This window comes from Apteryx rowi, unplaced genomic scaffold (assembly GCF_003343035.1).
Source record: "Apteryx rowi isolate R43461 unplaced genomic scaffold, aptRow1 scaffold_14, whole genome shotgun sequence".
NCBI lineage: Eukaryota > Metazoa > Chordata > Aves > Apterygiformes > Apterygidae > Apteryx > Apteryx rowi.
Window position 1 is genome coordinate 3,810,883 of NW_020447641.1, and position 26,013 is coordinate 3,836,895.

General features: G+C 36.6%; 1 protein-coding gene across 7 annotated transcripts in view; it reads right to left on the reverse strand.

Annotated features, from left to right (window-relative positions):
* Positions 1-26,013, reverse strand: part of PKN2 (protein kinase N2) — a 52,513-nt gene that overhangs the window by 22,750 nt on the left and 3,750 nt on the right. For 3 of the 7 annotated variants that reach the window (XM_026057477.1, XM_026057475.1, XM_026057481.1), the window contains exons 2-6: positions 23,401-23,565; positions 22,477-22,685; positions 17,714-17,800; positions 10,082-10,382; positions 1,860-2,011 (exon numbers count right to left, since the gene is read on the reverse strand). In XM_026057477.1, the coding sequence (XP_025913262.1) occupies positions 1,860-2,011; positions 10,082-10,382; positions 17,714-17,749 (489 nt within the window). In that variant the 5' untranslated portion in view covers positions 17,750-17,800; positions 22,477-22,685; positions 23,401-23,565. Of the gene's footprint in view, positions 1-1,859; positions 2,012-10,081; positions 10,383-11,033; positions 11,160-13,113; positions 13,248-17,713; positions 17,801-22,476; positions 22,686-23,400; positions 23,798-26,013 lie in introns of those variants that run through there. The other 4 variants (XM_026057476.1, XM_026057478.1, XM_026057479.1 and 1 more) reach the window with 4 other exon arrangements.

Sequence of the window (26,013 nt, forward strand, 5' to 3'; positions counted from 1 at the left end):
TAAAACATTCAATCCTCAATTTTAATTACATGCCTCAATCAAAGCAAGCCAGAATTTATCCCTTCTACCTCATCTGATCAAAGCTTGCTAACAGCATCTAACATCAGAGCCTGAGCATTGTTAACTTTTCTCAGGCTATTATAAGGTTATTCGCTGAGGGATTATTAGGGACATGATACATGTACGTCTGTTGATCCATTTGGATCACCTGATTATTATTGCAGGTGTACCTAAAGTTAAGTACATGGCCCCAGAGGAGGGAGGCTCCAGGGCTCCCGCGAGCCGAGGCCCGGGAGCAGCGTTCCAAAGCCTTCAGTCACAAGGTGCAGGGCAGGCATTTCGCCCATCCCCCTGGAGCTAGCGGGCTACCGGCCAGTTTAGAGAAGGCTGCTGGGGCCCTGGCTGCTCCCCAGAGCGGTGCCACTGGGGCAAAATGAGCATCTAGTCTAAAATCCTTTCCTGGAGAGGGAGCACCACTCACTCCGATTTTGCAAAAGAAAGTCGTACAGGAGGCAGATACGAAGTAATCTTTCTTTGCATGAGTCCCGAAGAGAAATCAATTTAGAAACAAATTCCCTTTCCAATACTTTTCAGTCAGTATCAGTTATAACCAGTAGCAAAACAATCCACAGATGCCTAATCTTTCTTCAAGTCAAACACTTCTTTTTAAATAAGTTCACTGGCTCAGCTATACGTCAGGTCAGTCAGTTAAGACTTTACCACATTTCAATTTTATTTACTATCTTCTGGAGATCGAAACATCTAACCAAGCTGCTATGTGCCATTTGTTAGACCTGTACTTGTTAGATTCAGTTCTTCTCCTTAATGATTCAGTAAGAGTAAATGGAAAGAAGAGCTAATGAGCAACTAATGAAGGAGGGGGCTAGTAAGTAGAAGAACCCCCCCCCCCCAGACTCTTTTACTCACTTGAGAACTATGACTTCCTAATATTCATAAAATAAATAAATATATTTTTTAATTAAAAGGTTTGGCTAGTCTTTCAGTTGAGTTAAGGGTGCATCTAGAATGCCACGTATGATGAATTTTATTACGCACCCTAACTAAAGCAAACCCACTTAGGGTTACTGTCCCCTGCCTCCCCAGGCAACTGCTGGTGCTATCAGGAGAGAGAGTGAGCAAGCACAAGCAAGCGTGTGTGCACTTAAAATTCRGATCTAGAAATCTACATGGCTTTACTTTTAGTTTCAGTTTGATGCTATCAGATGCTATCTCTAGAATAACACACTTCTAGAAAAAAGAACTAATTTTAGTGATGTTTTCTTTCATCTTTTCCTCCACATTAGAGTAATTTAGGCTAAAGGAGAACTACAACAGTTTGTTAGTGCAGATTACAACAACGCTGTCAGAATATTATGCTCTCTTAAGACAAAGACTGTACTTTTTTACTGCCAACTAAAACCAGATGACCATTTCAGAAGTAGATTTGGCAATGCCACCTTCTGTGCAATTGTCATAAACATTACAACTTTAATGGATTTTTTTTTTTAGTGCAGCTAGAAAAGGCATCAGACACCACTCAGTGTCATACCAAGCTTTGCTGCTTGGTGAATCACACATGATCAAAGATTACTAGACTTACTAAATTTAGTAAACTGGATTTGTTATGTAGGTTGGGCTGCCTGTGGACAAACTGATAAAATAACCACTTTTAATGAGCATCTTTAGTGGGTATTAAACCACAACAAAAGAGATACAGTAATTCGTAGCAGATTCTACATTAATATTTAATTAAAAAATACAAAATAGCATACTGTTTATACATTGTAAATTCACACACACCACAGCAACATGAAAATCCATGATCATTCCCATGTTCTTTAGGCATTCCAAAGCCTTACCTTTGAAGAGCCATTTGAATACATCTGTATCATGTTCTCTGCTCCTTGTTTTACCTTCAGTTCTATATCCAGTTGCTTTTTTAAGGCCATCAATCTGTTGTTAGTAGAAAAACGAGGATCGCTGTTTGGAGTATCAGGAGTCCTAGGACAATCTGCGAGTTTAATACAAGATGTAATGTACACAACAACAAGTTTTTCTATTAAGGTATAGCTGAAACAAAGCTGGAAAGTTATATTTAAGTATTAAGACCGACTGTCCTGTCCAGAGCTACTTTGCAATAGTACTGCAAATGCGCCTTAATATGAAAAGCCTCAAGAAAGCCTAGAGACTCCTACACGTCCTAATTCACATGAATCACTTCCGGGGGTGGTAAAATAGGTAGGCTTGCAGCTAGGTCTACTTTTGTTTCAAAGGAGATTTGTTTTTTTCTGGAATATCTTCAGTCAGTTAAAAATTTAGTTTGCCATTAAGCCTTCTTACATTCCAATTTAAATTTTAAGTGCTTTAAAAAACAAACTTAGATAACAATATTCAATACCAATGAGCATAGTCTAAAGATAGATTTTTAATTAGCTGTAYTCCTCATTGATTTTAATGTACCATTTCTGGTATGAACACTGCAGACAGTTTATGTCAAAATTAAGAATAGACAATATGAAAGTCTTTTCCTTAAAGAATGCAGACGTAAGACTATGGAGTCAAACTCCTTAACTTGCTGTCCCCTCCAGAAAAGCATATTAATCACTGGYTCAACTTCCAGGTTATGCACCATGAATTGTTAATCTCTACCCCGAAAATAAGTGAACTGAACTATTTCCTAGTGCTTAACTATTCTGTAATAGAATAGTTTAAAAAAACCTGTCCTTTTATCTGTGGCTAATCATCTTCCCTAACAGTCCCAATGGCCTCTCTTCAAACTTTCTGAAGAAGAGATTAAATTATGCCCACTGCCATAATCCTTTTTTTGGTTGTTGATTCCTTTTACACTAAAAACTGAGAGATTACTTTCCCTACAGGCACATGCCTCTGGTTGGTCTCCTGGAAGATTATACTTATCCAATATCATAACAGTATAGTCTTATTTCAATTTTAATTAATTTTCCTAGAATTAAAACTATGCTGATAGATCAAGTTCCTGAAATCTTCCCTTGTTTATTAAAACACATAGGCATTATGCTAGCAACTCCCAAATTATTAATTATGGGGTGCTGGCAGGAGGGGGTTTTTATCTGCCATTTCATATTTCTTCTGTAGAGCTTCTGATAACCAGTTTTGGAGATTTAATACATTTTACTTCAAGTTTGCAGTGTAATTTCCTTCTTTTAAACTGCAGTCTTTGTAAAGGCTACAGACAGATTTCTTGCAAGTAGAACTTAATTTCCTCTGTTGCTCTCTATTTTACACTCTTCACCTCAAGCCTCTTTAAAACTCTCTGCAGCTTCACTACTTGGAGGTTGTACATTAACAGAAAATACTTGAGGCTTCAGAAGGAAAAGTGTGCTATTTCTCATCTGTTTTCTAGTTCATCTTCTCTACATTTTGGTCTGATTTCTCTGTGAAACAATGCACTTGCAGAGCTTTAGCTTAAATCTGTTCTTAATAAAACAAAGATTAACAACRTTCTTTCCTCTGACTCGTCTTCACATTCAACTAAATCCTCGCCTAACGATCTATTCAAAATTAAAACAATCAGGAAAAAGCAACAATGCAAGCCACAGTGTCAGGTTTCCTTGTAAAGCAGATTAGTTGTATAAATGAATATTTACCAACTTTATGATGCAGACTTCTACCACCTAAAGATCCCCGTCCTCTGATGATTCATGGGACCACTGTGATTCTCCTGAAGTGTTTTCACAACTTTAAGATGCACATAAGCACTCTTCCTTTGCTTGTTTAAAACATTCAAATTGCAAGTCAAGCCCTCATTAGAGATGCCACAATTCAGGTTGCCCATGCAGCTCTTACTTTCTCCCTTTGCACGTCTGCACTGAGACGGTCTAACCACATCACCTACCTGGGCCTTCTACAGAGTTGGTCTGCACTTGTGCATCTGAACTCCCTTCTACCGTTCAGTTCAAATGGTTCTACTGATAACGCTTAGTTAGTAACCAGCAGCAATCTGAAACCATGTTCTTCCATATGGATCAATAATGAGAAAGAAATCTTCTGCTTTCATTCATAACAGCTACTCACTAAACTCCCAAGCATGAAGCAATATGGTTTCTTAAAGAGAATTTTTTTTTTTTTTTTTTTTTTAAGAAAAATTGTTCCCCCAAACCTTTCTAGAAATGGCTTCAAAGTGACTCCTTCTTCCTCCACCCTGTTATAATACAGTAAGCAGCCTGAAGCAACTTCCTATAGAAGAATTCAGATAAAAGTTTTAAGTCACTTAGACAAAGCAGTCCTATTACGGAAAGTGTTGACAATCTTTGCAGCAGCACTACAAGCTATGTCTGCATTATCTGTTTCCCTCTTTGTAATGTCTACTTAGGTTGTAATCACTTTGGTATGGCTAGCTCTCTCTTATCTATTAGAGTAAAGCACTATACAGTGGGGCTCAGGTCTCATCTGGAGACATTTAGTCATCATCATAATACAAATAAGTAATAAATTCATCCCAATAATTTCAATCAACGGGATTTAGGTGTATGCTTAAACAAGAATTGAAGTACTTTAGTAAATTGATAGTTTGGTGAAGTAGGTAATTTTCAGAGTAAGGAGACAGGGCCTGGGGAAAACAAGAAGGTCTCTAGTTTGCCACAGTTATTGACCAATAATGACAGTATAAGACTTGTAATTTTGGGTGCATTCAAGTCTAACTTTGCAACAGATAGCAAGAGCTTTGCTGGGCAGTGGATTAGTGCCCCTAGTCATTTTCTCCTTGGTATGGTCAATATGGAGTGAGTAAACAGACGTATTTCAAGTAAACTTGACATGATGTAACTAGCAGGATATTTTTGCTCTACAGTTATACAATATGAATCTTCTTGTTCAATGCTAATTTTTGCACATCTTGTTGTTAATGCATATTCAGGTTGATGCAAGTCCCCAGCACTTGGCATTGCATCCAGGTTAAACTGAAAGCTGTAGCCTCCCAGGCTAGCCAACCTCCCTTCCTTAACCCTATCAATATATTTTTGAGTTGCTTACGTTACATAACTTAAAAGTATCTTGTTTTCATGAAAATATAAGATTTAATAAAGCAAGTCAATAAGTAAGGTGATACTTGAATTAGTTTAAGTGTCTGGACTGCATCTGGATAATAACAGTTTTCAATTTAAAGCATTTAGCCTAACACTGATCTTYGTTCTTCTGAAAACCTCTTCAGTTTGGCCGAATCTTTGCACAGTGCTCACAAGCAAAGTTACTTGCTTATAAATTGCCTTTTATCAACACTCCTATCTAAACTGTATCCTTAGAGTAGTGACACAACCCTACGCTTTCCGAGACTGCTGCTCACTCCTGTGGGAATTCTTCCCCAGATGCTGGGTACATCATCTCTTCAACAAGCTCAGTGTGAAATCTAGGATCCTGTGTAACTTTGTGAATTTGGGTTCCCAGATGGCACTGCAGCATAAYGCTAAGCTATCCAATTAGCAGCAAGCACCCTTTGGTTAATAGTTAATCTCTTTTGAAGCTTTTTAATGGTAGCTAGCCCTGTCAGTGTCATGCCCAACAGAAATACCTGTGATGCACATTCAGGCATTGCTGGGGCAAGGAGGCTTTTCTCATGGAGTCATGTGGTCTCATACTTGAGCTGAGAGCAAATAGTAGTCCAAAAGAATAGTGGACATCCTACACTCATGGAGGACATCCAACGCTGACCTACCGGAAACTGCTTAAGTTGAATTGAATTCCAATTGGTCAACAGCAAATTTTAACCACTAAACAAGTGACAGTGGATTGTTTCAAATTGCTTCAATATTGTTATTCCATATTAAGGTTCCCTGAAGTTACTATGACATTCCTATGGATGAGCCTCACAGGTGGAGTCAGTTGTTTAAGAAGTTGCTACCTCTGATATTCTTCCTCTAATTGGTCTCATGTGCAACTTGATATGGACTTTTTGGTACCTGAGGGGATTAGCCCCTTCATTTGTAAGGAGAGTAATAAAGTCTCTCTCCTCTGTCAGCTACTCATTTTCTAAAGAACAGCAGAAAGGAAAGAGGTTCTTGGACGCAAGTCACAAAGAATAGCATCAAGAATATCACTTTCAAGCAACCAACTGAATATATTTCCTATACACATATCACCTTATACATACACATATATATGCACTTAATTAAACAAGTGACTTGCCACAAATAATTTAGTTCATCATCATGCTTTTTAATGACTCAGCAAGGTATAATTTCTACTACTTCTTCAAATGTTCAATTTTAGATACATGAAAAGAATATCAATTTAATCTATACTACTGTGTAGAAGCATGTTCAAGACATGAAATGTCTTCATTTCTAATATGGAAATTATCATTCATCATAYGGAAATATGGAAAATCATTCATATCATTATCAATTATCATATGAGACATTAAAATAAAACTCAGATTTTTAGCAGTAATGGTCACTAGGCTTGTCCTAGTCATTTTATATTGCTACATTGCTACACTTAAGTGCTCACCTACTAATTTTAAAACTCTGCCTCCTAGTCTGACTAACACTCTGCATGATAAGGGCAGAGTTGGGTACAAAGTCTCCTTTCTAGAACAAATCCAGACTTACCAGCAACTCCATAATGCAAAGTAAACATATGCTACGCCACAAGTTGTTTCTGAGTGATACAAAAGTTGCCAAATCTATCCTTGCATTCAGCAATACAGCTTTTCAGGAAACTACTTTTTGGTTAAAGTTTAATACCAATTCTTCAAGTAGCTGTGAAAATAGTTTCCTATAGTATTAGGACATGGAAAGCTCTCAGCTGTAGGCAAACCATTATCAAAATGTCTTCAGTAACTTGAAAGAGAATGTTATTGGTGTACATTTTTCTACAGTAACTTTATTAAGACCACACTATAACGGTTTCAACAAGCATTGATTACACTACGCTGATGAGGTAGTTACACTACAAGTTAGCGGTCTGTTTAAAAAAAAAGGGGGGGGGCAGCAATTGCTGCTTGATCCTGTAAGCAACAATGAGTCAACAGCTTGCACAGCTCTTGTCAGCTGCAAATCTGGAGTAGTTTACAAATATATGTTCACACCCACTTTTCAGATACAGGAACAAAGAGGTTAAACGACTTTTCAAAGTCACCACAGTGAATTATCAGCCAATCAACAGAAATTGTGCCAAATCTTCAGAGTTCAGGCCTTACCAGATCAAAAGGATCATTATTTTATAGGCAAAGATTTTCTAGTGTTATTAGTGTTACTTCTCAGTGGATCTCAATCTTGACCTGCAATACTCTTGCTCCTTAGGGCCCTCAATAATTCACACAGGGCACTCTAGAAGACAGGGAACATTTGGTATTTTAACAAAAAAAAAAGTATGTAAAGACTATATAGACCTTAACTGATGCTATTTGCACTGCTCCTAATTTTTTCCTCCCACAGTTCTTGAACCCTCTTTATCTTATTTTCAGCACACACACTGTGTGGTCTAAACATCTCCCGGATATTTCTCTCTAAAGCACTTGTCACCAACTGACCAAAAAAGGTCAAACATGAGTTTAAGTGTAAAGTTGCAACTTATAATATAGGTCACTATTGGCAACAGTGCACTTACTTGGGATGTTCCTACAATCATCAGCAAACAGTTATGAAATTCACTACAGTGATCTCAAGCAAAAGCAAGAATTCTCAGACTGAGAAAGCTGCGATATCTCCACTGAAGTGTACTGTTAGATGACAGTGACCTTTAGGGCTACAAGTCTTTATATATTTGTTGAATATATACATATATTCTTAAGTGTCCTAAATTTTACATTACCAACCTGGTTTTTCAAGGACCAAGCTCACAAATACCTTAAATATGAAGTCAAACCCAGGACTTCAGTATTATAATCAAAATATCACTTAGATGACATGCATCTGCTAATCTCAAGACAATGTTTCCTGATAAGACAGTATTTCTCCCCCCCTGCCAAGTTAGTGACCATGAATAAGGAAGGAGACAGGCAATTAAATTAAAAGGCAAACAGTATATGAAAATTCAACCATTTCTGTTCTGGAGGGGTGAGTGCTTGTAGATCTTTGATCTAAAATATCTATACCTATATACTTCATAGAATTAAAGACTTTACAGCATTCTTGAAGAAGCTTCATAAAATATATTTTATTATGAATAGGTCTTATATAGGAATACTTGATGTGATGCTAAGTAGAGAATATAAAGACCTTAAAATTTGCAAGTTCCTTCTTAAACATAAGAACACCACTTAAGACATAAGAAATGTTTAACATGCAATAATCAAAATAGTAAAGCAATAAGGTAGTGCCCTCAGCATATTTCAATAGTCAGACTGTAAAAGCTATCTGCCTATAAGTTTTTGAACAGAGAGGAAATTAAAGACATAGCAATAAGTTTAGCATGTAGAAGCACAGAAATCATCAACCTTGAGGTTTTATTCCCTATGTCTTTCATGAAGTCTCTGGCATTAAATGCAAGACGAGAAAAGTCTGGCTGCCAAGTTATTCACAAAAGCAATAGGCACTGCTGGCCTTTTCAGACACATACTAAGGATCTGAACGATGTTATTTAGTTCTTTATACACAGACCATCTATTTTACAATCAGTAAACGCTTTCTTCGGGTCTGTTGTATTTCCTGAGTCATGGAGAAGGAAGACATTACTCATTAAGTCATTGTGACAGAGCTTTACAATGCTACCCTGGAGGGGGGCACTCCAGTGACAGCAGGCAATGCTCAGACACTTGAAATTCTACTACTAGATGAACTTCACAAATCAGTGCCGATTTTTATATTTGGGGTCCATACAGATTTTGCATGTGATTTTCTTTCTGCTCTACTCAGCCTTTAATAGCCACACTAGTGTCAACACTTAGGTGGACTTTCATAAGCCTTAGCCCATAGGAAACAGAATGATTCACACCTACAAGAAAAACCCACCGACTATCTACAAAGAATACATCGTTGTATTCATACCCATTTCATGCTGCAGGAACTACTTCGCCTCACTGCTGACACTGCCACTCTGGCCTTTTATCTCTTGAGAAGACCAAAAGCAAAAAATGCACGGAATACTGCAAGCCTGCCATGGATACCTCACCACCTTATGTCAGAGAGCCAGATATTGTGAATTATTCACATCACCTGCCAACACACTCTTAAGTTCTTACTGTAACCTTTCTTCAAAAATAGGGATGTTCATTTTATTCTAATACCCAAGCTGCTTAAGGCTTGACATTCACTTCACAGACACCCTTGATGGCATGTGTACACTCAGGAACTTTTTGCCAAGACAGACCTGTGTAATGCGAAATCACCAGGCTGGCAATAACTCATTAGTCATTTCATAAAAGTGAAAAAGTCATTTGCTGGACTGTTTATTTTCACAACATTCCATCTTAAAATACCAAGGGTGATATTTTTAAGAAATACATTCAAAAATTGATATCAACTCACTGCCTCACCACAGAAAATAACAGTTAAAATATTTTCAAAATATCTTAAAAATGGCAACCTCAATGTGGAAAAGCCAAAGAGTTAAGAAATTGTTGCCACTGTAAAAACTGCATGATAAGCTACCAAATATATCGTAGAACTGGAAAATAGTTTTTAAAAGTTACCTTTAAGTTAAAACACCAAAAAACTATTAAAAAGAGTTTCATGAAAATATATTACTTATAGAATAAAAAGTTATGTTATGTTAACATTGATGCCTATGAATTCAGTCAGGGAAAGTCACTGCAACAACTACTGAAATCTGCTTTTATTAAGTGAAAGAGTTTTTAGGAATGTTAAAATGTTTAAGAAAAAAGAACATTTTAATATTGTAATAATTAAAAGTAAAGAATTGACATTTAGTCAGTCTTTACAGCATCAAGTACTCTTTGAAATACAGTGCTCTCCAGAAGGCAATTTAAAACTCYAAAGGGAATGGACATTTATGTGCGAGTCAAAACAAATAAGCATACACAGGTAATAAACTCACCCACTACTGATTTGCTCATTCAAAGAGCAATTTTTTTTTGTGAAGTGAAATGGGCTAYAGCTTATCTAAGTTAAGAGGGAAAAACTGATTTTACAGTAGCATACAGTACCTGTAACATCTTCGGGATCTGTTACAACAATGTGTGCATTTAACTCCTGTAACTTATGATGCAAATCTTCTAACTTCTTATTTGATTTTTTCAAAATGTTGTCCACATATGCCAAGTTTTTTTTATCCGTTGTGACCTTCCTGAGGTTCTCAGCTCCTTCCTTGATTTTAAGTTCCTTCCTTATTTCTCGTTTGATTTGGTCCTTTATTTCATCCAGCTTCTGCTGTACCATTGTATCTGAAAAGTCCAACTTTTGGCCAGTGCTCACATTCTCAGAGACTAGAAGACTTCTGGCATCCCCCTAGAAAGAAAAACAATAATATGACTACCAGAAACATGATTTCCTGATGATGCATGCTACATGACTAAAACCACTGGGCTTTAAACCTCAGTATATTAAAAGCTCACTTGGTAAGACCATTTACTAACCACAGGTCTACACTCATGCTGTTCTAAAGCTGCAAGCTCACAGGACATTACATGCTAACTGAAGTTAGGTTTCACAACAGATTTATTTTAAATTTAGTGACATCTTTATTATGCCTATTTCTAGCAGCAAGAGATTTAAATACTTCTGAATTTGTCATGCCTGCCTGCCAGGCAGTTATACACCTCAGGTCTAGTGACCCACATTTGTGGGTTTTAATAGAACAAATGGGTATAGGAAATATGACTTAATTCTTACAATTATTAACTACATTTTTTTTTTATACATTCGCTAGAAGTTCAGTAATTACTCCTTCTGAAGAGCGTAAAAAAAGTTTAAAAAAAMCCACAAAACTTAGTGATGCTTTCAAATGTTTAAAGCAATACTGGCATCTTTATAGATGGGTATATTCTTCAAGATGTTACTGGAGAATACTTTTTGAGAAGGCTTTACTTGAAGGATTTAAAAAGTGAATCTGTCTTATTTGCTTTGTGCAGGGAAGCTTGGCTGAAGTGAAAAACACACCTTTTTTGTGATGATGAGTAGGAGTTGCTGTAGTAAGGGAGCAGGGGGTGAGAGTCTTCGAACCACCAGTAGACGAGGTCACACTTGTGTGACCTTACGTATCACACAAGTAAGAGCACGAAGGGAATGTACTTGCATTTTACCAATGTAGGTTCTATAACAATTGAATATGCAATAATTCTTTGTTCATGTCTTCTTATATAGGGACCCTATACAATAAATAGACAGTAGCTCCCAGTTAAGGATACTTAGCTAGAGCTAAGTGAATAAAGATCAAAGAATGGTTCTCCTGAACTCAGAATCTGATCTCATCTTAATTCAGGACACACTTAGTGAATGGATGGTCTGAGCTGTAAGTAGCTACCTGAAAGAGCAAAGATACAGTAAGTTTTCTTAAATGTAATTAAGAGATTGGCTAGACTTTGTAGTTATTTGGGAAGATAGCGAGGTATTTGAAGGGATGATTAAAAATATGAAAGTTTTGGGTGCAAGATTAGTTGTCATGGCTATTTGCTTCTGGAAACACAAAGATGACAAAAACACTTGGGAAAGAGTTCAGGGTGCAAAGCATCATGCTAAAAAACACTGTATTAAGGTCCCAGAAAAGGGGACCTGTAGACATAGTCTACAATAAGTTGGTTTTTATTGACTCAGACCAGAGAAACCCCTCTCTTTCTGCAGAAGAAAGAATTATGAAATAAAGGTCACCAATCTGAATTTGGATCAACATACAAATGTATTCAGTAACTTCAAGTTATGGTTTATTCAATTTCAAAAAAGTGTGAAAGCTTTGCAATTCTAATTCTGATTAGCTGTAATAAGGAATTCCCTACTGTTCTGAGCTATGTGCTCTTTGGTTTGTTTTTTTAAGAATGGTGGGAACTGAGGGTCATGAAGGTTGTGCCTGTACCATGCATGCCCTACAGATAATGCTGGTCAAAATATGTTCCTCTGTGTACATTCCACTGATACTGCCTTCTATAAGCACGATTCAATCTACTAGTCCTCAAGTATAATTTTTACAAGTTCACTAAATTATTTTTAAAGCCTGTTACTAAATTATTTCTACCCATAGCTGCCACTTTTAGTAAAATAATTTCAGTGTAAAAAAAAAAAAAAAAACACCCTTAAAAGTAGTTAAAATCACCACCTTGCCACAAAGTTTGTCTGTTAGGGAAAGAGACAGACAATAAGCAAGCAATTTAGAAATGACAAATTGAGTAAGGAATACAAAGGGAAAAGTCATGYAAATTTATACTTAAAGCGCACTTGTGATTCCCGTAAGTACATTTCTATTAGTGAAGATTAAAATAAAAATTATGAATATGTACAAAGGCTATTAATAGTTCTACTGGTAAATACATCATACTGCTTCCATATATAGGCACATAAGGAATCAACATTTGATTTTTATTTAGCTTTTTTTTTTTTTTAAAGAATAATCAGTAGTGACCAATGACTAGTAAAAAGGCTCATGTCAATAATGAAGGAATCCAACCACTGCCTGTTAAGTGATCCATGTTGAGGAAACAACTGAAAATAAGTTTATATAGTAATTGCATAACAAACTACTTGCTGGTGTTTAGGTAATGAGTATATCCAAATTAGATTCTGATCTTTGACTTCCCTGTTTGCTCTGATGCATAGAAGTTTAAGGAAGTTAAAAAAAACAGCTTAAAGATTGGCATACAAATATTTCTTTTTTTAAAAAAAGAGATCAAAACAGTGTTTGTAAATAAAAAGCACATTTTTTAAACCATAGTAATTTGTACTTGCTCTGCAAGCGTTCTAGAATTTGTCCTCCACTTCTTTCAAAGCATGATATCCTATCTTTCAAAATTCACAGGTGAAAGACAAATGTTAAAAAAGACCCCACGACACCCTTTATTCTATAATAGCACCTAAAGCATGCTAAAAGAATGTATGCTTCCTAAACTAGAACAATATAATTAAAACATAAATAATTTAGAAATATTCTAGACTAGGGTTTCCCAAAGAGACTTTAGTTAATTGTTTATCTATCAATAAAGTATTTTGTTACAGGTGAGGTTTTTATCTCTTTCCTAGCCCAACATCCCACCTGTTACAGTGATGTTATGTCCTTCCATAAACAGGTCTTTGGTGCCTCTGTTCCAGACATAGTGTCTCTAACAAGTCTCCAATTAAAATACATTAATCTTCATAATCATTAGCAGTTTGCATTCCAAATTTCCAGTAATTAAGTTTAACCTCTCCTCAGTTTGAGCCATCTCAGCAGAACTTCTCTAGACTGAGGAGTTTCAGGGTACAGTCTCCTTTCACAGCCTCCTCCCAAGGCAGCCAAGARCTCCAGAGTGTGCCTGCGCGCTACCACTGCTGCCTGCTCACGCTGCCGATGCTGTCAAGGATTCAGCTTTTCGGCAGCGTATATGCTGTCACACAGGACAAGAACAAACAAGGTAAGAAGGCTGTAGTGCACAAATAACTTCCATGAGAACTCTCGTGTAAGCAGGTCCAACTCCCCAAGCCTTCCCTCGACCACTTGTTCCCATCTGTGCTCTAAACCATATGTACGCAAGTATCCAGAACTAGCCAAAATGAATCACTGAACTGATCTGAATCAGTAACAACCCTGCAACTAAACACTAACTAATCAGTCTTATTCATTACAGAAATCCATCTTTTGTGTTGCTAAAAAATAATATGGTGGTATCATCTAACAAGTTTTTTTTTTTTTTAATTAAAGAAATGCAGATCTTACTGAGATTTCTGTCCACAAAAATTAAAGTAAAAAAAGACATTCATAACAAGTGCTGACTCTGTAACACCAACATTTAACAAGCTTCTTGAACCAAGGCAATTTATTCTGATGTTACAAAATAGCTATTTTCTGAGAAACTAAGTATTTAGACACACCTGCACACACACAAGAACACTGACACCCAGTTCAAGAAGCCTGCTATACTAGAACTGACTCTAAACTTAAGGGCAATACTACAAGAAAACCCTAAGAACCACCACAGAGGACACTCCTGCTTCTTGTCAACCAGAGTTAACAACACTTTTGAACTACAAGCATCCTGTCACCTGGTGACCTAGACACCTCACCTGGCAGGAAGGTCACAGGCACAGCCAGCCTCCAAAGGGGGTGGCCATGCAGCCGGGGACACGAAGCTGCCTGCGATGGCTGAGCAGCAGAGCATTCTGCGAGCACAGGGGCTCTTCTGCTGCGATGTGCCTTGCTGCCAGGGTGCAACGAGGGCAAGACAACCTTGTGCTGGAGGGATGCTGGTGCTGATATCTCCATTTTCAAATGGGAGGTTGCTGAGGCTATCAAGATGGCCACAACTCCTAATAGCTGATCAAGAGACAGGTGCTAGGGATTTCTCTGTTTTTAAGAAAAGCATCTCCAAAACCCCAAGCTCAAACACTGTTTATTTCTAAGCTGAGTAATGACTTAAAACACAGGATATTCCAGCTTTATTTGATGGTACTTGCCTTAACTTATAATAAGTCTCGGAGCAGAATTTGGTTTCAAAAAATTCTCTTCTCCTTTTGGATGAACTCCCTACTAGGCTGAGCCTCCCATCTGTTAGGGCAAAGGTGTTCATTCCCTCAGCCTGAAGACTAAACATTCCCAAGGAGAACAGGTGGAGGCAGGGGGCAGTTTCTTGAACCACTTCCTTTCCTTTGCACTGTTCAAGTAGACAGCGCAAAGACAGCAGAAATCATCCACATTATCCATGCCAAGAAGTCATCAATAGATTTTACACAGCCACTTCCTTCACTCTCCCTTCCAGAATCATTTAACATAAAACATGTTAAGAGTGGAAATGCTCTGAATTAAATCATGACTAAACCACTCTTGCTGGCAGAAGAGAGAACAGGTCCCACTGCTTTAAAATCTAATTAAGATGAAAGGTGGCACAGCCAATTATCGATTTTCCTTTTTAAATTCTGGTTTTCCTTTTTAAATTCTGGTAGAGTGTCTTGATTGCTGGTTAGAAGAGAGGAGCCATCCTTTGCTGTGCATCTCAGGAGTGGAGCACTGGCATGGTGCCTTGGTGCCCTTCTCTCTCTTGCGACGCACCAGACTGTGGGCAACCTCGTCCTTAGCACCAGCAAAGGGCAGCAGCCTTCGGTGTTGCTCCTAACAATCTGCTCCTGGGCATGGAGGAAAGCAATTAGAGGCAGTGATGCATACTTCTCCGCAATAGGAAAATACATGTTTATGAGCCAGACTGGGGATTTCTGAAACTTTTTAGCATGTAGTGAAACAGAAGTTGTATTTAATACTATAAACTCTCAAGGACCACAAATTAGATACTATGGCTTTAAAAAAAAATTATATGTAGGAAACCACATATATAGCTATCCTACTGCAATGGCCTAATGACTCAACCTCATTTTGATTGCTGGCTCAAAGACTATCTATTTATACAGATGAATTCAAGATGCCAGCCTTCAATTTCTGCACTCCAAGGAAGTGTTTTAAGTATAGTTGCGGAAAGTAATGGGTAGTGGTCTGCATATGTCTTTTTAATAGAGTCTGCTCTGGCTGATGTGGTGGAAGAGACCAGTGATGTTGTTTATGRAAACCCATCTAGACCTTGAGCTTTTTCTCAAATCAATTCTGAACCAAAGAGAGAATCAGTTTGGCAAGGCACCAGACTCAATTTACCAAAACTCCCATTTAGAAATAAAACATCTGAATTACTAAAAGATAGAAACTTGATGCTGCTGAATAGAGGTGATTGCTGTGAAGCTGAATATATCAGGGAATCTGCTTCAATTGTGTGTACTGAACCACTTTCAATTTAAAGTGAGATTCTCAAATTGCCATCTCCTAGAAGAAAGTTAACCCTAAAATCCTGCGGCATTAGTAAATGCCAAAGACCCACTCCTCACAGCACAGTATAGCATGCTGTGTTATCCAGTGTACTCACCCTAAAGAATATGGGCTAGGATAAGAATTCAGATTGCTAAATTTTGGTAGAAGTTCTTACAGAAATACAAGTGGAGCCTTAAACTACAACATGCTTCACAGCTAATGAGAACTTAGTTTTTACAGTATTATTTAGGCTTCATATTGAAGTGCAGCTAGCATGCATTCAACCTGCCTTTAGAAAAAGAAGGCCATATCAAAACCTCAGAGTAAAACTGTATATATTTTTCCTAAAAGTATTACCATTCATTTTCACATTCTCTTGAATTTCAGAAGCCATTTTATTGTCTATTGAAACAATAAGAAAACCTGTTTAACAAGTATTTATCTTTAATAGTCAAATAAAATGCCTGGCTATTTAATACAAGCCTATTTATTTTAAATAGAAAAAAAATGATTTTCATTTCATATACAATTTAAACAAGTACCATTATCCAGAAAGACAAAAAGTTCATTCATTATTTCATTTCATTTTGAAAAGCTAGAAAATGAGATTTGGAGCACTTAGGTCTCTCAGTATAATTTCCTGAATAAACTTTTCAGTTAGGAAAAAGCTGTTTTTCTGAGGTAACTGCCAAGGTCCCTGAAGTTCTCTATAGTAATTCCTGAAACTACAGTAGTCTTTGATTTTAAGAACGATGTTAATCAATTGCAAACTTCCCTCCCCCTGAAGTCATTCATAAAACCAGATGTGACTGCTTGTCTGGATTACTGGAACTACATGGACTATTTCCTCTTGCCCAGAAGCAAATGTGACTGTGGTCAAGATCTCAGCACTCACCCAATGTCAAGAACAAAAAAAACTTGAAGGCTTAATAGATTTTGGCATTAGTTTGCTGTAGTAACATGTTGCAAATCAGGATTTAAATTTAATCCAAGTCACAGCTCTCTTCTTTGTAACAACAGGCTGTTTAAGGTACAAATAACCATAATGCATTATACGTGGATAAATTCAGCTAGGACTCTGATTAAAATGCAATTCTTGTATGTTTACAGTGAGTGCCTGGCTGCATCTATAAGATTATATAATTATAAGCAGCTCCTGATGGCTTTAGACTAGGAGAAGGATCTGCCAGAGAGACTTGCAAAGACAGACACCATTAAAAGAATCTCCATCATCCCTTTCTCATGATGGTGAGGACCCAAAGGAGGCCATGGCACAGCCCAGACAACAAGCACCTGAATCTGAAATCAGCAGATGGCTGCAGTATTCAAGAAGCTTCACTGGATACTCTGACAACTGATACGTTACAGACACTTCTGCAGCTTCTGAAGTTTTATATGTAACTTAAAAGTTCCTACCCCCAATCAAAAAAGTTCCAGCTAAGGCCAGCAAAGTGGAAACAAATCTTACCCTGTCTAGTTTCACATGTTCCAAAGAAACAGCACAAACTTTTGTTACAAGGAATGTGGCTTGATGTCACAGCTTTTATTACATGTGCCCAGGAACAAGAGCAACATATAAAATTAAGCCGATAGTAATGTCACTCCTCCATTCTGTTACCAGACCTTGCTGTCTTAAAAATAAGAAGCTAAATTAAAAGTAAGTGCATGTGAAATACCAATATCAATAGCACTACAGTAACTGAGAAAGTATAACAAGATAAAGTAAAATAGATTTCTGAAGAAAACTGCATTTTATATAATTTTCAAGCAGACCACACGCACAACAGTAGAAGTTCTATTAAATGCCAAACTATAAACTAGTTCTTTCAACATACACGGAACAAGATTTTATGAACTGTTAATACCATACCGTTTGCTGGAAGTATCCCCAATAATGATGCATCATAGAAGTTGTGCCCAGAAGACAAAAGTAATTCCCCCTAGAATGCAGCCCCACCTAGATGCATACAGCAGAAAAACTAAAATTAAATAATTTCTCATCTAATCTGTTTAACATAATAGCACATATTCATCATTTGATAACATCCCATACTCCCATTTAAAGGGTGGAGAAAAATAGATGGATTAAATGACAGTTTGATAAATGAAAGAGAAGCAAGTTCAAAGAAGCACAATGTATTTCAGGAAGAGAAGTTCCTTAGTCACAGATTCTGAAATAGAGCTGAATACTTAGTATATTGACTGGACAGCAAAACTGGGCATGCATATGCATTGCATCTCCTACAGCCAACAAATGCATTCCACGCACAGACAGAATTTTGAATTTTCAAAGTTTAATATGGAAAATTTAGTCTCCTGAGACATTGTGAAAAAAATCTGAAGATCCTGTTTCAAAGGTCTTACAATAATTGAGGAGTGGTAAATGGCAGAAAAATTAATATCTCTTTGATAAATAATATCTCTTTTCACTTAGAGAAAAACCTTAATTTTTCATTTTCAACTGATAGTAAAAATAAGCATTGAAAGGGCTTGTTTTTCTCATGCATACTTTCAAGTGAACATGGAGTGATCGCTTTCTTCATGACAACATATGCCATTTTCTATACCCTGTAAAGATATAAACAACTTCATCCTAACGTCTTAGAATTTTATTAGATATATACAGTATCTACATTTAAAATAAAGAATATATTTAATATTCTTCCTGAACAAATATTATATATTGAAACATGGTATCCATTTCCTTTAGAAATGGATACATTCAGTTTGAATTACTTCAGGATGAAATCAAGTTATTTGAGAAACTTAGCAGCAAATTCATCTCAGTCTTCCTTCACTGACTTCCCTGTAGTTACACTAAGCTTAAGTTTGGTGTAAGCAGTTGTTTTACTGCTCTGAAACACCTAAAGTTCAAGTATAATTTACTGAAGAAACAGGACTATAAGATGTAATATTTTAATGAACTTAGCAATGCTTAGAGGCAAATGCTTCATAAAACCAATACAGAAGCTAGTAATCTGTCCAAAGACAACCACTCTTCCTCCTTCCCCAAATGAAGGTAACTAGTAATGTCACTGTTAAAGTAAACACCTAAGTTAAAGCATTCCTGCTGTTAAAGTTAATATAACTTTGTTTTATTTCACCCCAATATAAACGGCTTTTTTATATGAAATATTTATCTAATTTTGTCTAACATCCAGAGCAGACTAATAATATGAATATAGCTCAAGATATTGGGAAGAGTTAATGATACTGCATTATCCAAGATATAGGATATGATATTTTATTTGGCAGATGAGATTTTCAAAGGTAAAAAGGTCAGTCAAGAGACATGCATCACACAATCACGCCTTATGACTTTGATAACTTTGCAAATATAACGCACATGGTACAAAGGTTAGTTTGTTGGGTATGCCTATAAAATATACTTACCTTAATGCAAAGTTAACATCACAACTATAAATTTTCAATAGCTGCAAYGTTAACATTAATTAAGTATGCATACTTAATTTCTGCTTGTAAAGAAGTCTTAATCATTGAGCAGAAACATCAAATTAGCACACCATAAAGCCCAAAGAACTCAAACCCCAATTAATACTGACTGATAAACTGGTCCATTGCCATTTGTAAAGGGGTTATCTTGTATTCTGTAAAAATGAATTGGATAATAGGCACTATAATCTAATTAATAGGTATTATCTAATTCAGTATTAACAAAGTGAGCATTCTGCCCATCCGCACATTACCGTATCAGCAATTACCACCTCCATAAGATGCAATCATAAGATGTCACACATTCTCACTAAGCTACAGGTGGGCAAGAATGCCTTATTACAAAAATGTCAGTACAATCTAGTGCTTTTCTCTGCAATTTCAGTGCAGAGTTTTAGTTCAAGTTTTAGTCAGTGAAATGACATAAGAAATCCTCAGCTAGTAAACAGAAATTTCTCAGTAACATGTGTGTGTGTCAGGATGCTGGTAAAGAACAATATACTAAGTTCCTTAATCTAGAAAGCATAAAAAAAATCCCTGCATGTGAAGTTGTTTCTTGGATGGATAATTATTATTTGGGCAGGGGGTGGGGGGGGTGTAGAGAAACTTGTTTCAGGCCATTCCAACTTTCAGCACAGACAACCGAGTCGTTAGTACATTTAACTTTACTATACTTTGGAGGAGCTATTTTTAGCCACTGCAAAACTAAAGGAAGAGCTGAAAGCCTACATTCCACTCTAATTAAGCCATCATGTTTAGCAGCCAACTATTTTGTGCATTATAAATGCAGCAATACATATCAGAGATAATACTACCATCTGTTTTATAAGGCAACAGGCCAAGTGGCTAAACACTAAATCTTGGTGAAGGAACCAGATTTTTTTTTTTTTTTTTTGCTTTCTAGGACTGTGTAACAGTATTTTCACCACAGCCTGTGGGTTCCTCAGTTTGGTAGTTGAAATGGTGTTCTTGCACACACTGGTTACAGAAAAAGAATATATGCTTACATTTATGTAGAGGCATTGTGCTGATACACACCGAGTTTAAGGACTCCTTCTGTAGTTTTCAGAACTACTGAAAACTACTTAAATTCAGCATCTGTAGTTTTGATTAGATCTGATGTTACTTAGAGAAAGCTCACACCCTACACTCCAACCAGCTGGAAAAGCTCCAGCTGTTATCATCTCCAGTAGCAAAAAAAGATGGAAAAAACCTTCTTAAATCCTTTTGTCATCTGTACAGGTGGTCAGCAGCACTTTCTGGTATTGTGGACAGTATTGCCACACCCCAAATGCCATTTGCCAAGATGCAGACATCTCATTCCATGCCTTTCCAGTAAGGGTTTATGGATGAACACAGAGTTATTTATAGAACCATTACTTCACATCCCCACTTGTCCAAGACTTTTACAGAGCATCACTAATATATGTGGTGATACATTTGGATAGTATTTTTGTAATCCTTCTTTCTTTGACCCTTAAGATATGGTAGGAAATTTCTTTCTCACTAACTCCTAATCTCCTTTTTCTATGCAAGAAGCCCCTACGCATTAGAATAGTCATGAAGAAACAGGCACCTGTCTTAACCCACAACATTAACCCCCCTGCCTCCCCCACRCTCTGACTCAACAGCTTTACATGTAACAGCAATGAAGAGGAGTTGGAAGATTTCACTTACAGATTAAGTGGACTACAAAGAATTCTTAATAATACACTTACACTTCAAAATACAAAGCTGCTTAGGGATTTTGTTTTTAAACTTTGTTTTCTTTAATTTTTAGGAGCCTTGATCTCATTCTCACCTATAGTACAATAATCCAAATCTACCTGCTTATTCTCCAGAATGAAGGCCTAACATTTATATGAATGTTGACAGACAGAAGCATTGGAAAGAAGTTCAGGATTTTTAACCTAAGGACATCTTAATGATCATTTAAGAGATTTTATTCTGTGCATTCAGTCCCCATAGCATCTCTCAGCTAAGCTGTTTCCCATTTTGCTTTTAGGCTTTTGTAGGATTCTCTTCCATCTAGCTCCTGTTACCATCTCTGCCTCAATATCAGCTAAATTAAAAATGGGAAGCATCAGTTTCCAAGTAACCAATGCACCAACGAGACCTGTAACATAACAGCCCTACAACAGCACAAAACAAAGCAACAGCTTTTACTTCCATCATGTATACATGTGCCTATTAAATTAAATATTACTGAATATGCAATAAAATTAAGTTTAAACAACAATGGCAAAAAGCTTTGACTTTATAATTCTTACTATCTAATGCAGTTATATGTTGCTCCTTATACTACTGAATATTCAGAAAGCCATGATGAAGCATGCTTGTTAGTGATCTCAGTGTACTTCCTTTTCCAGAGCGGATAATATTATACATATATTTTATTCATTTTCCAGCATCAGTCATGTGAATGGAATATTGAACAACAGACAACCTCTTTCTGCCCTTAAATTGATCCATTTGTTATATCAAAAGCCTTATCCTATTTTATAGGGCATATATACGCATCAGTTTTCACATGCCTTTTAAAAGTGTTATAGAAGTTTTGCCAAATTCCAGTTTAACTGATTTTGATATGCTCATAATTTTCAAAGCCATTCTTCAAGGCTAGAAGTTTTCTACTTCATTCCAGTTCAGAAGTATTTTAGTAAAAGATTTGAAAAAAACTCCAGTTAGTCATCCAAACTGCAATGTGAAAAATGTTAAACAGAAGTAGAATATTCTGCTTATTAATAACCAAGAGCTGCATAAAAATACTCTAGATACGACATTCAGTAAAACCTTCATGAGGAAGTCCTTTAAGTTAATGGAAGAAATTACTACAATCAGAAGCTATTTATGGTTGAAGTTTAACCTGTTGCATTCCTAAGAATATCTCCAGTGTATTCCTCTGTAATGAGCTACCTAATCTAAAGCATGTCATCTTTAGGAGATAAAAATATACAAATCAACTTTTGACTGAAAAAAATACCAGCACGAAGACAGGATCAACTTCTGTTCTGTTAACCAGAGCAGCATATTCTGACACACAAACTTAAAAATGTGCTTTTAGGAAGTTGTCTGTACATATTTCCTAGCTGTATTTGAAAGAAGTGCAGGCCAAGGAGGAGGGAAGGGAGAGGAACCAAACAGCTACTGGTTAGCCAGGCATATATTAAGTATACGCACCTGCAAGTTGAGGCTTCTCAGGCATTCGAAAAAAGATGTCAAGGGGCTGTGAGTCACAGAAGAAAGAGGGGTATGGTCCCAATCTGGGTCTACACTGTCTTCCAAAATAAGATACTGCTTTTAGCTCAGGSTAACATCCCCCGCACTGTACACTTCCCTGATTTGTTTAAGCATTACTGGCTTCTTTCACACCTTCTCCAGCCTTGTCCCTAGAGAGGGTGCAACAAGCAGGCATTATTACAAGCATTTGGGGTACATCAATGCTTCCCTCCAGACACAGGTTCTCCCCATTTTCTGGGGGCATCAGAACCACGGCCATCCTCCCTTCCCCTTTTGCTAGCTGGCAGGGAGCAGATGCAATCTCTGCTCGTTCCCTGCATATGCCACCATAATACTTATTACTGTTGCAACCCAGATTTGCAGGAATTCCTAGCAGATATACTTGACTATGTACTAAGCTTCAAGCATATTCATTGCAATAAAGAAACACTTAAATACTTTGGGACAGTAGAGAACTTAAATTTATATAACAGTAGGAGAATTCATAAAAGGAATTAGAAACATCTGACATTTCAATATATAGGGTGAACAAAGTKTAAGACAAAAATAAGTGAAGGAATCATGTAGAAAATACTACATACTACATGGAAATTAAGAGGAAAACAATTGAACTGTATGGCTGGAATATGCCTGTGAATACATGCAGGATACAGATGTAAGTAGTTCAGTTTTTAAAGTGTCTTTACTTGGACAATTTTATACACCTTAAATTGACAGTAAATTAAAGCAAATTCAACAGGAGCTTGGATGAAGTCAGACAAATGCTAAAGAAATCAAAATGTTACAAGTCCATAAATAGTAGCATTTTCTACAGAAAGAGTTACAAAAATGGAAGACCATCTGTAGGGCTTATACCTCCCTCACCTTTCTTTCATACCCAAGGTCATATGGCTCAAGAATCAAACTGGAGTTAAAGAAACCAATTCCCACATGCATGGCAGCTGCTGCCCTGACTACGCCATTGAGGTACTTCCCATCAAGAAGCAACATATCAAAAAACACAGTTTAATATTAGTGCTGGCTGCTAACCTGAAAAATAGAAAAATGAWAGTGAATACTACTCAGACTGTCATTTTTTCTTCCTACATGTAAGAAATTGTAAGAACAATTTTTAAATCTATTAGAATTAGTTTAATTAAAGCATGAAAATACATTCACTCACTCTTGTACAAAGTTCTAGTACAGGTGAATACCAACTTCTAGAGAAAATGCCAGCTTTAAAGAACTAATGACTAGCAATCGTTTCTGTATCTTGGCACGTTCCACCAGGAGAGAGATTTCAAAAAAAAGGAGTTTACCCCCCCCCACCCCAACAAAGTTAAGACTGACAAGCACCATGTACTTTGCAACAGATATTCATTTTATATGAAAAGTACACATAAAAAAAAAGAGAAGAAAAAAGGGCAAACCTTAGATATTAAAGTGGCTCAGTTCAGATATGATCCCTTATCATATAACTTGAAAAAGATAGCCAGAAGTGATTACTTTTTTCTACCCCAAAGACTGAAAAATACTTGATTTGACTCAGACTAATTGGCATGAGAAAAGAACTAGAGAAAGACAGTAACAAACCCTGCAATAAGCTATTTCATTCTTATGTTACAAAGGACTGTATCTGTTTAAAATTTTGAAGTTTCACATTTTCACCTCTTCATGAGAGAAGAGGCTCAGGAAACAAACCCCAGAAGCTTGAAGAATATCATTAAATAATGGGTTAAGTTTCAATAACAAAATTTAAATAAACTGTCTTCCCAAGGATCTCTTAACTCCGATTATATAACTATCATCATCTGAGAATAATAACTTTTAACATCCAATCATTCTCAGCCTAAAACACCAGCTCCATATGAGCTTATTTATAAGCAATAAATAAACTCCAATATTGAGGAAAACATGCTTCCATTAAAGGAGATTGCAGAGTCCTAAATGGGCAGCAGTTCAAGAATGCTACGCTAGTGGAAGTACTGTAAATCGTACATGCCTGACTACTTTGCTGCTGCTGCCACTAACTTTAGAACATATTCTACAAAAAGTCATTGCTGATTTTAAACTGTTCTGTAGATGGGTAGTGTGCTTATTTTGGTACATTCAATATCAGTCTTTGAAACCCTGCCTTCAACCTGAGTGTCTTCAATAATCTTTTGCCAGAATCTACTTTGCTGTATTCTTTCTCCCCCAGCCCATTATGCCCAATTAGTTCCTCACGAACTCCAGACAAGTTGTCAGCAGCATATATCTTTACGAATTCAGAGGATAAAAACAAAAGACAAAAGTATGTTGTTAAGAAAAGATGACACTTACTTCTCATCTTTTCCCTGTAATTTTAGCCTACATGATTTGAAAAACAGGGAGATAATAATCCTGTCATGTCATGCATAGATCTATCTATAGATGAATCCTCCTCTTAGCACACTCTCACCTTCATTGTTTTGCAAAGTCTTCCCACATAAAAATAAACACATCAAGTAAAGTAATAGATGGTTTTATACATCATGCTTATAAAAGGTCATACGGTCAATTTGCATTTCTCCTACGTTCTCAAGGCAAGCTCTGGAAAGGTTTCGATTTATGTCACTTAAAAATCCAGGTGATAATATACATCACAATAATGCTACAGCAATTTAAACCTCACACCTAACAATCCAAGTGACGTGAACAGTTTAGATCATGAATTGATCATAACAGAGGCTACATTCCTCTTACTGTGGGGAAGAAATAAGAAAGGTAGCAGAAGAACAGAAGTAGGCAATTTTTTTCCATTTATCTATGGACTGGGGTAAAGTTTCATCTTCACACTTTACTGTAGAATAGGGAGCTTTAAACACTTGGAATCACCAAAAGTTCTCCTTGGTTATTCTAAAGGGAACGTTGCATCCCAACAGCACAAGAAAAAAGAAATCTCCCAAATTCTAACAGCTGAGTTATGAAGATAAACAAAGCCATAATTTGTCATTGGGTACAGGAAGGAAGAGAGAACCAATAATTGGGAAAACGACTTCAACACCATGAGAACGTGGAAAACATATAATCACTTTGTTACCTCAAAATTTGTTATTTCTGCACCATAGTTACTGCCATCTTTTCCCCCAAAGTTAGCCTAGTCCTCCGAGGCATGATATCAATCTTGTACATATATTTCTCGGAGGACTTTGAATACTTTTATTTGAACTCACGTGGCCATTAAGAGATATTCTGTTATTGCAGATATTAAACTCAAATATTGAAGTGATTCACAGTTCTTGTACTATTCAGTAACTGATAAATATACTGAACTGTAACACCTCATACTAGCTCATACTCTTCATCTTCATTTTCTTTATGGACAGCAATGATATTATTTGAACAGTTAGCTCAGAGGAAAAATAAGTCTTAATTTGTTTATAGGGTGATTCAGTCCCAAATTTGGTCCCCAAACTTGAGCAAAGTTTTCTTTCAGTCCCAAATTTGGTCTCATCTACTTCTATTGTATACTCACTT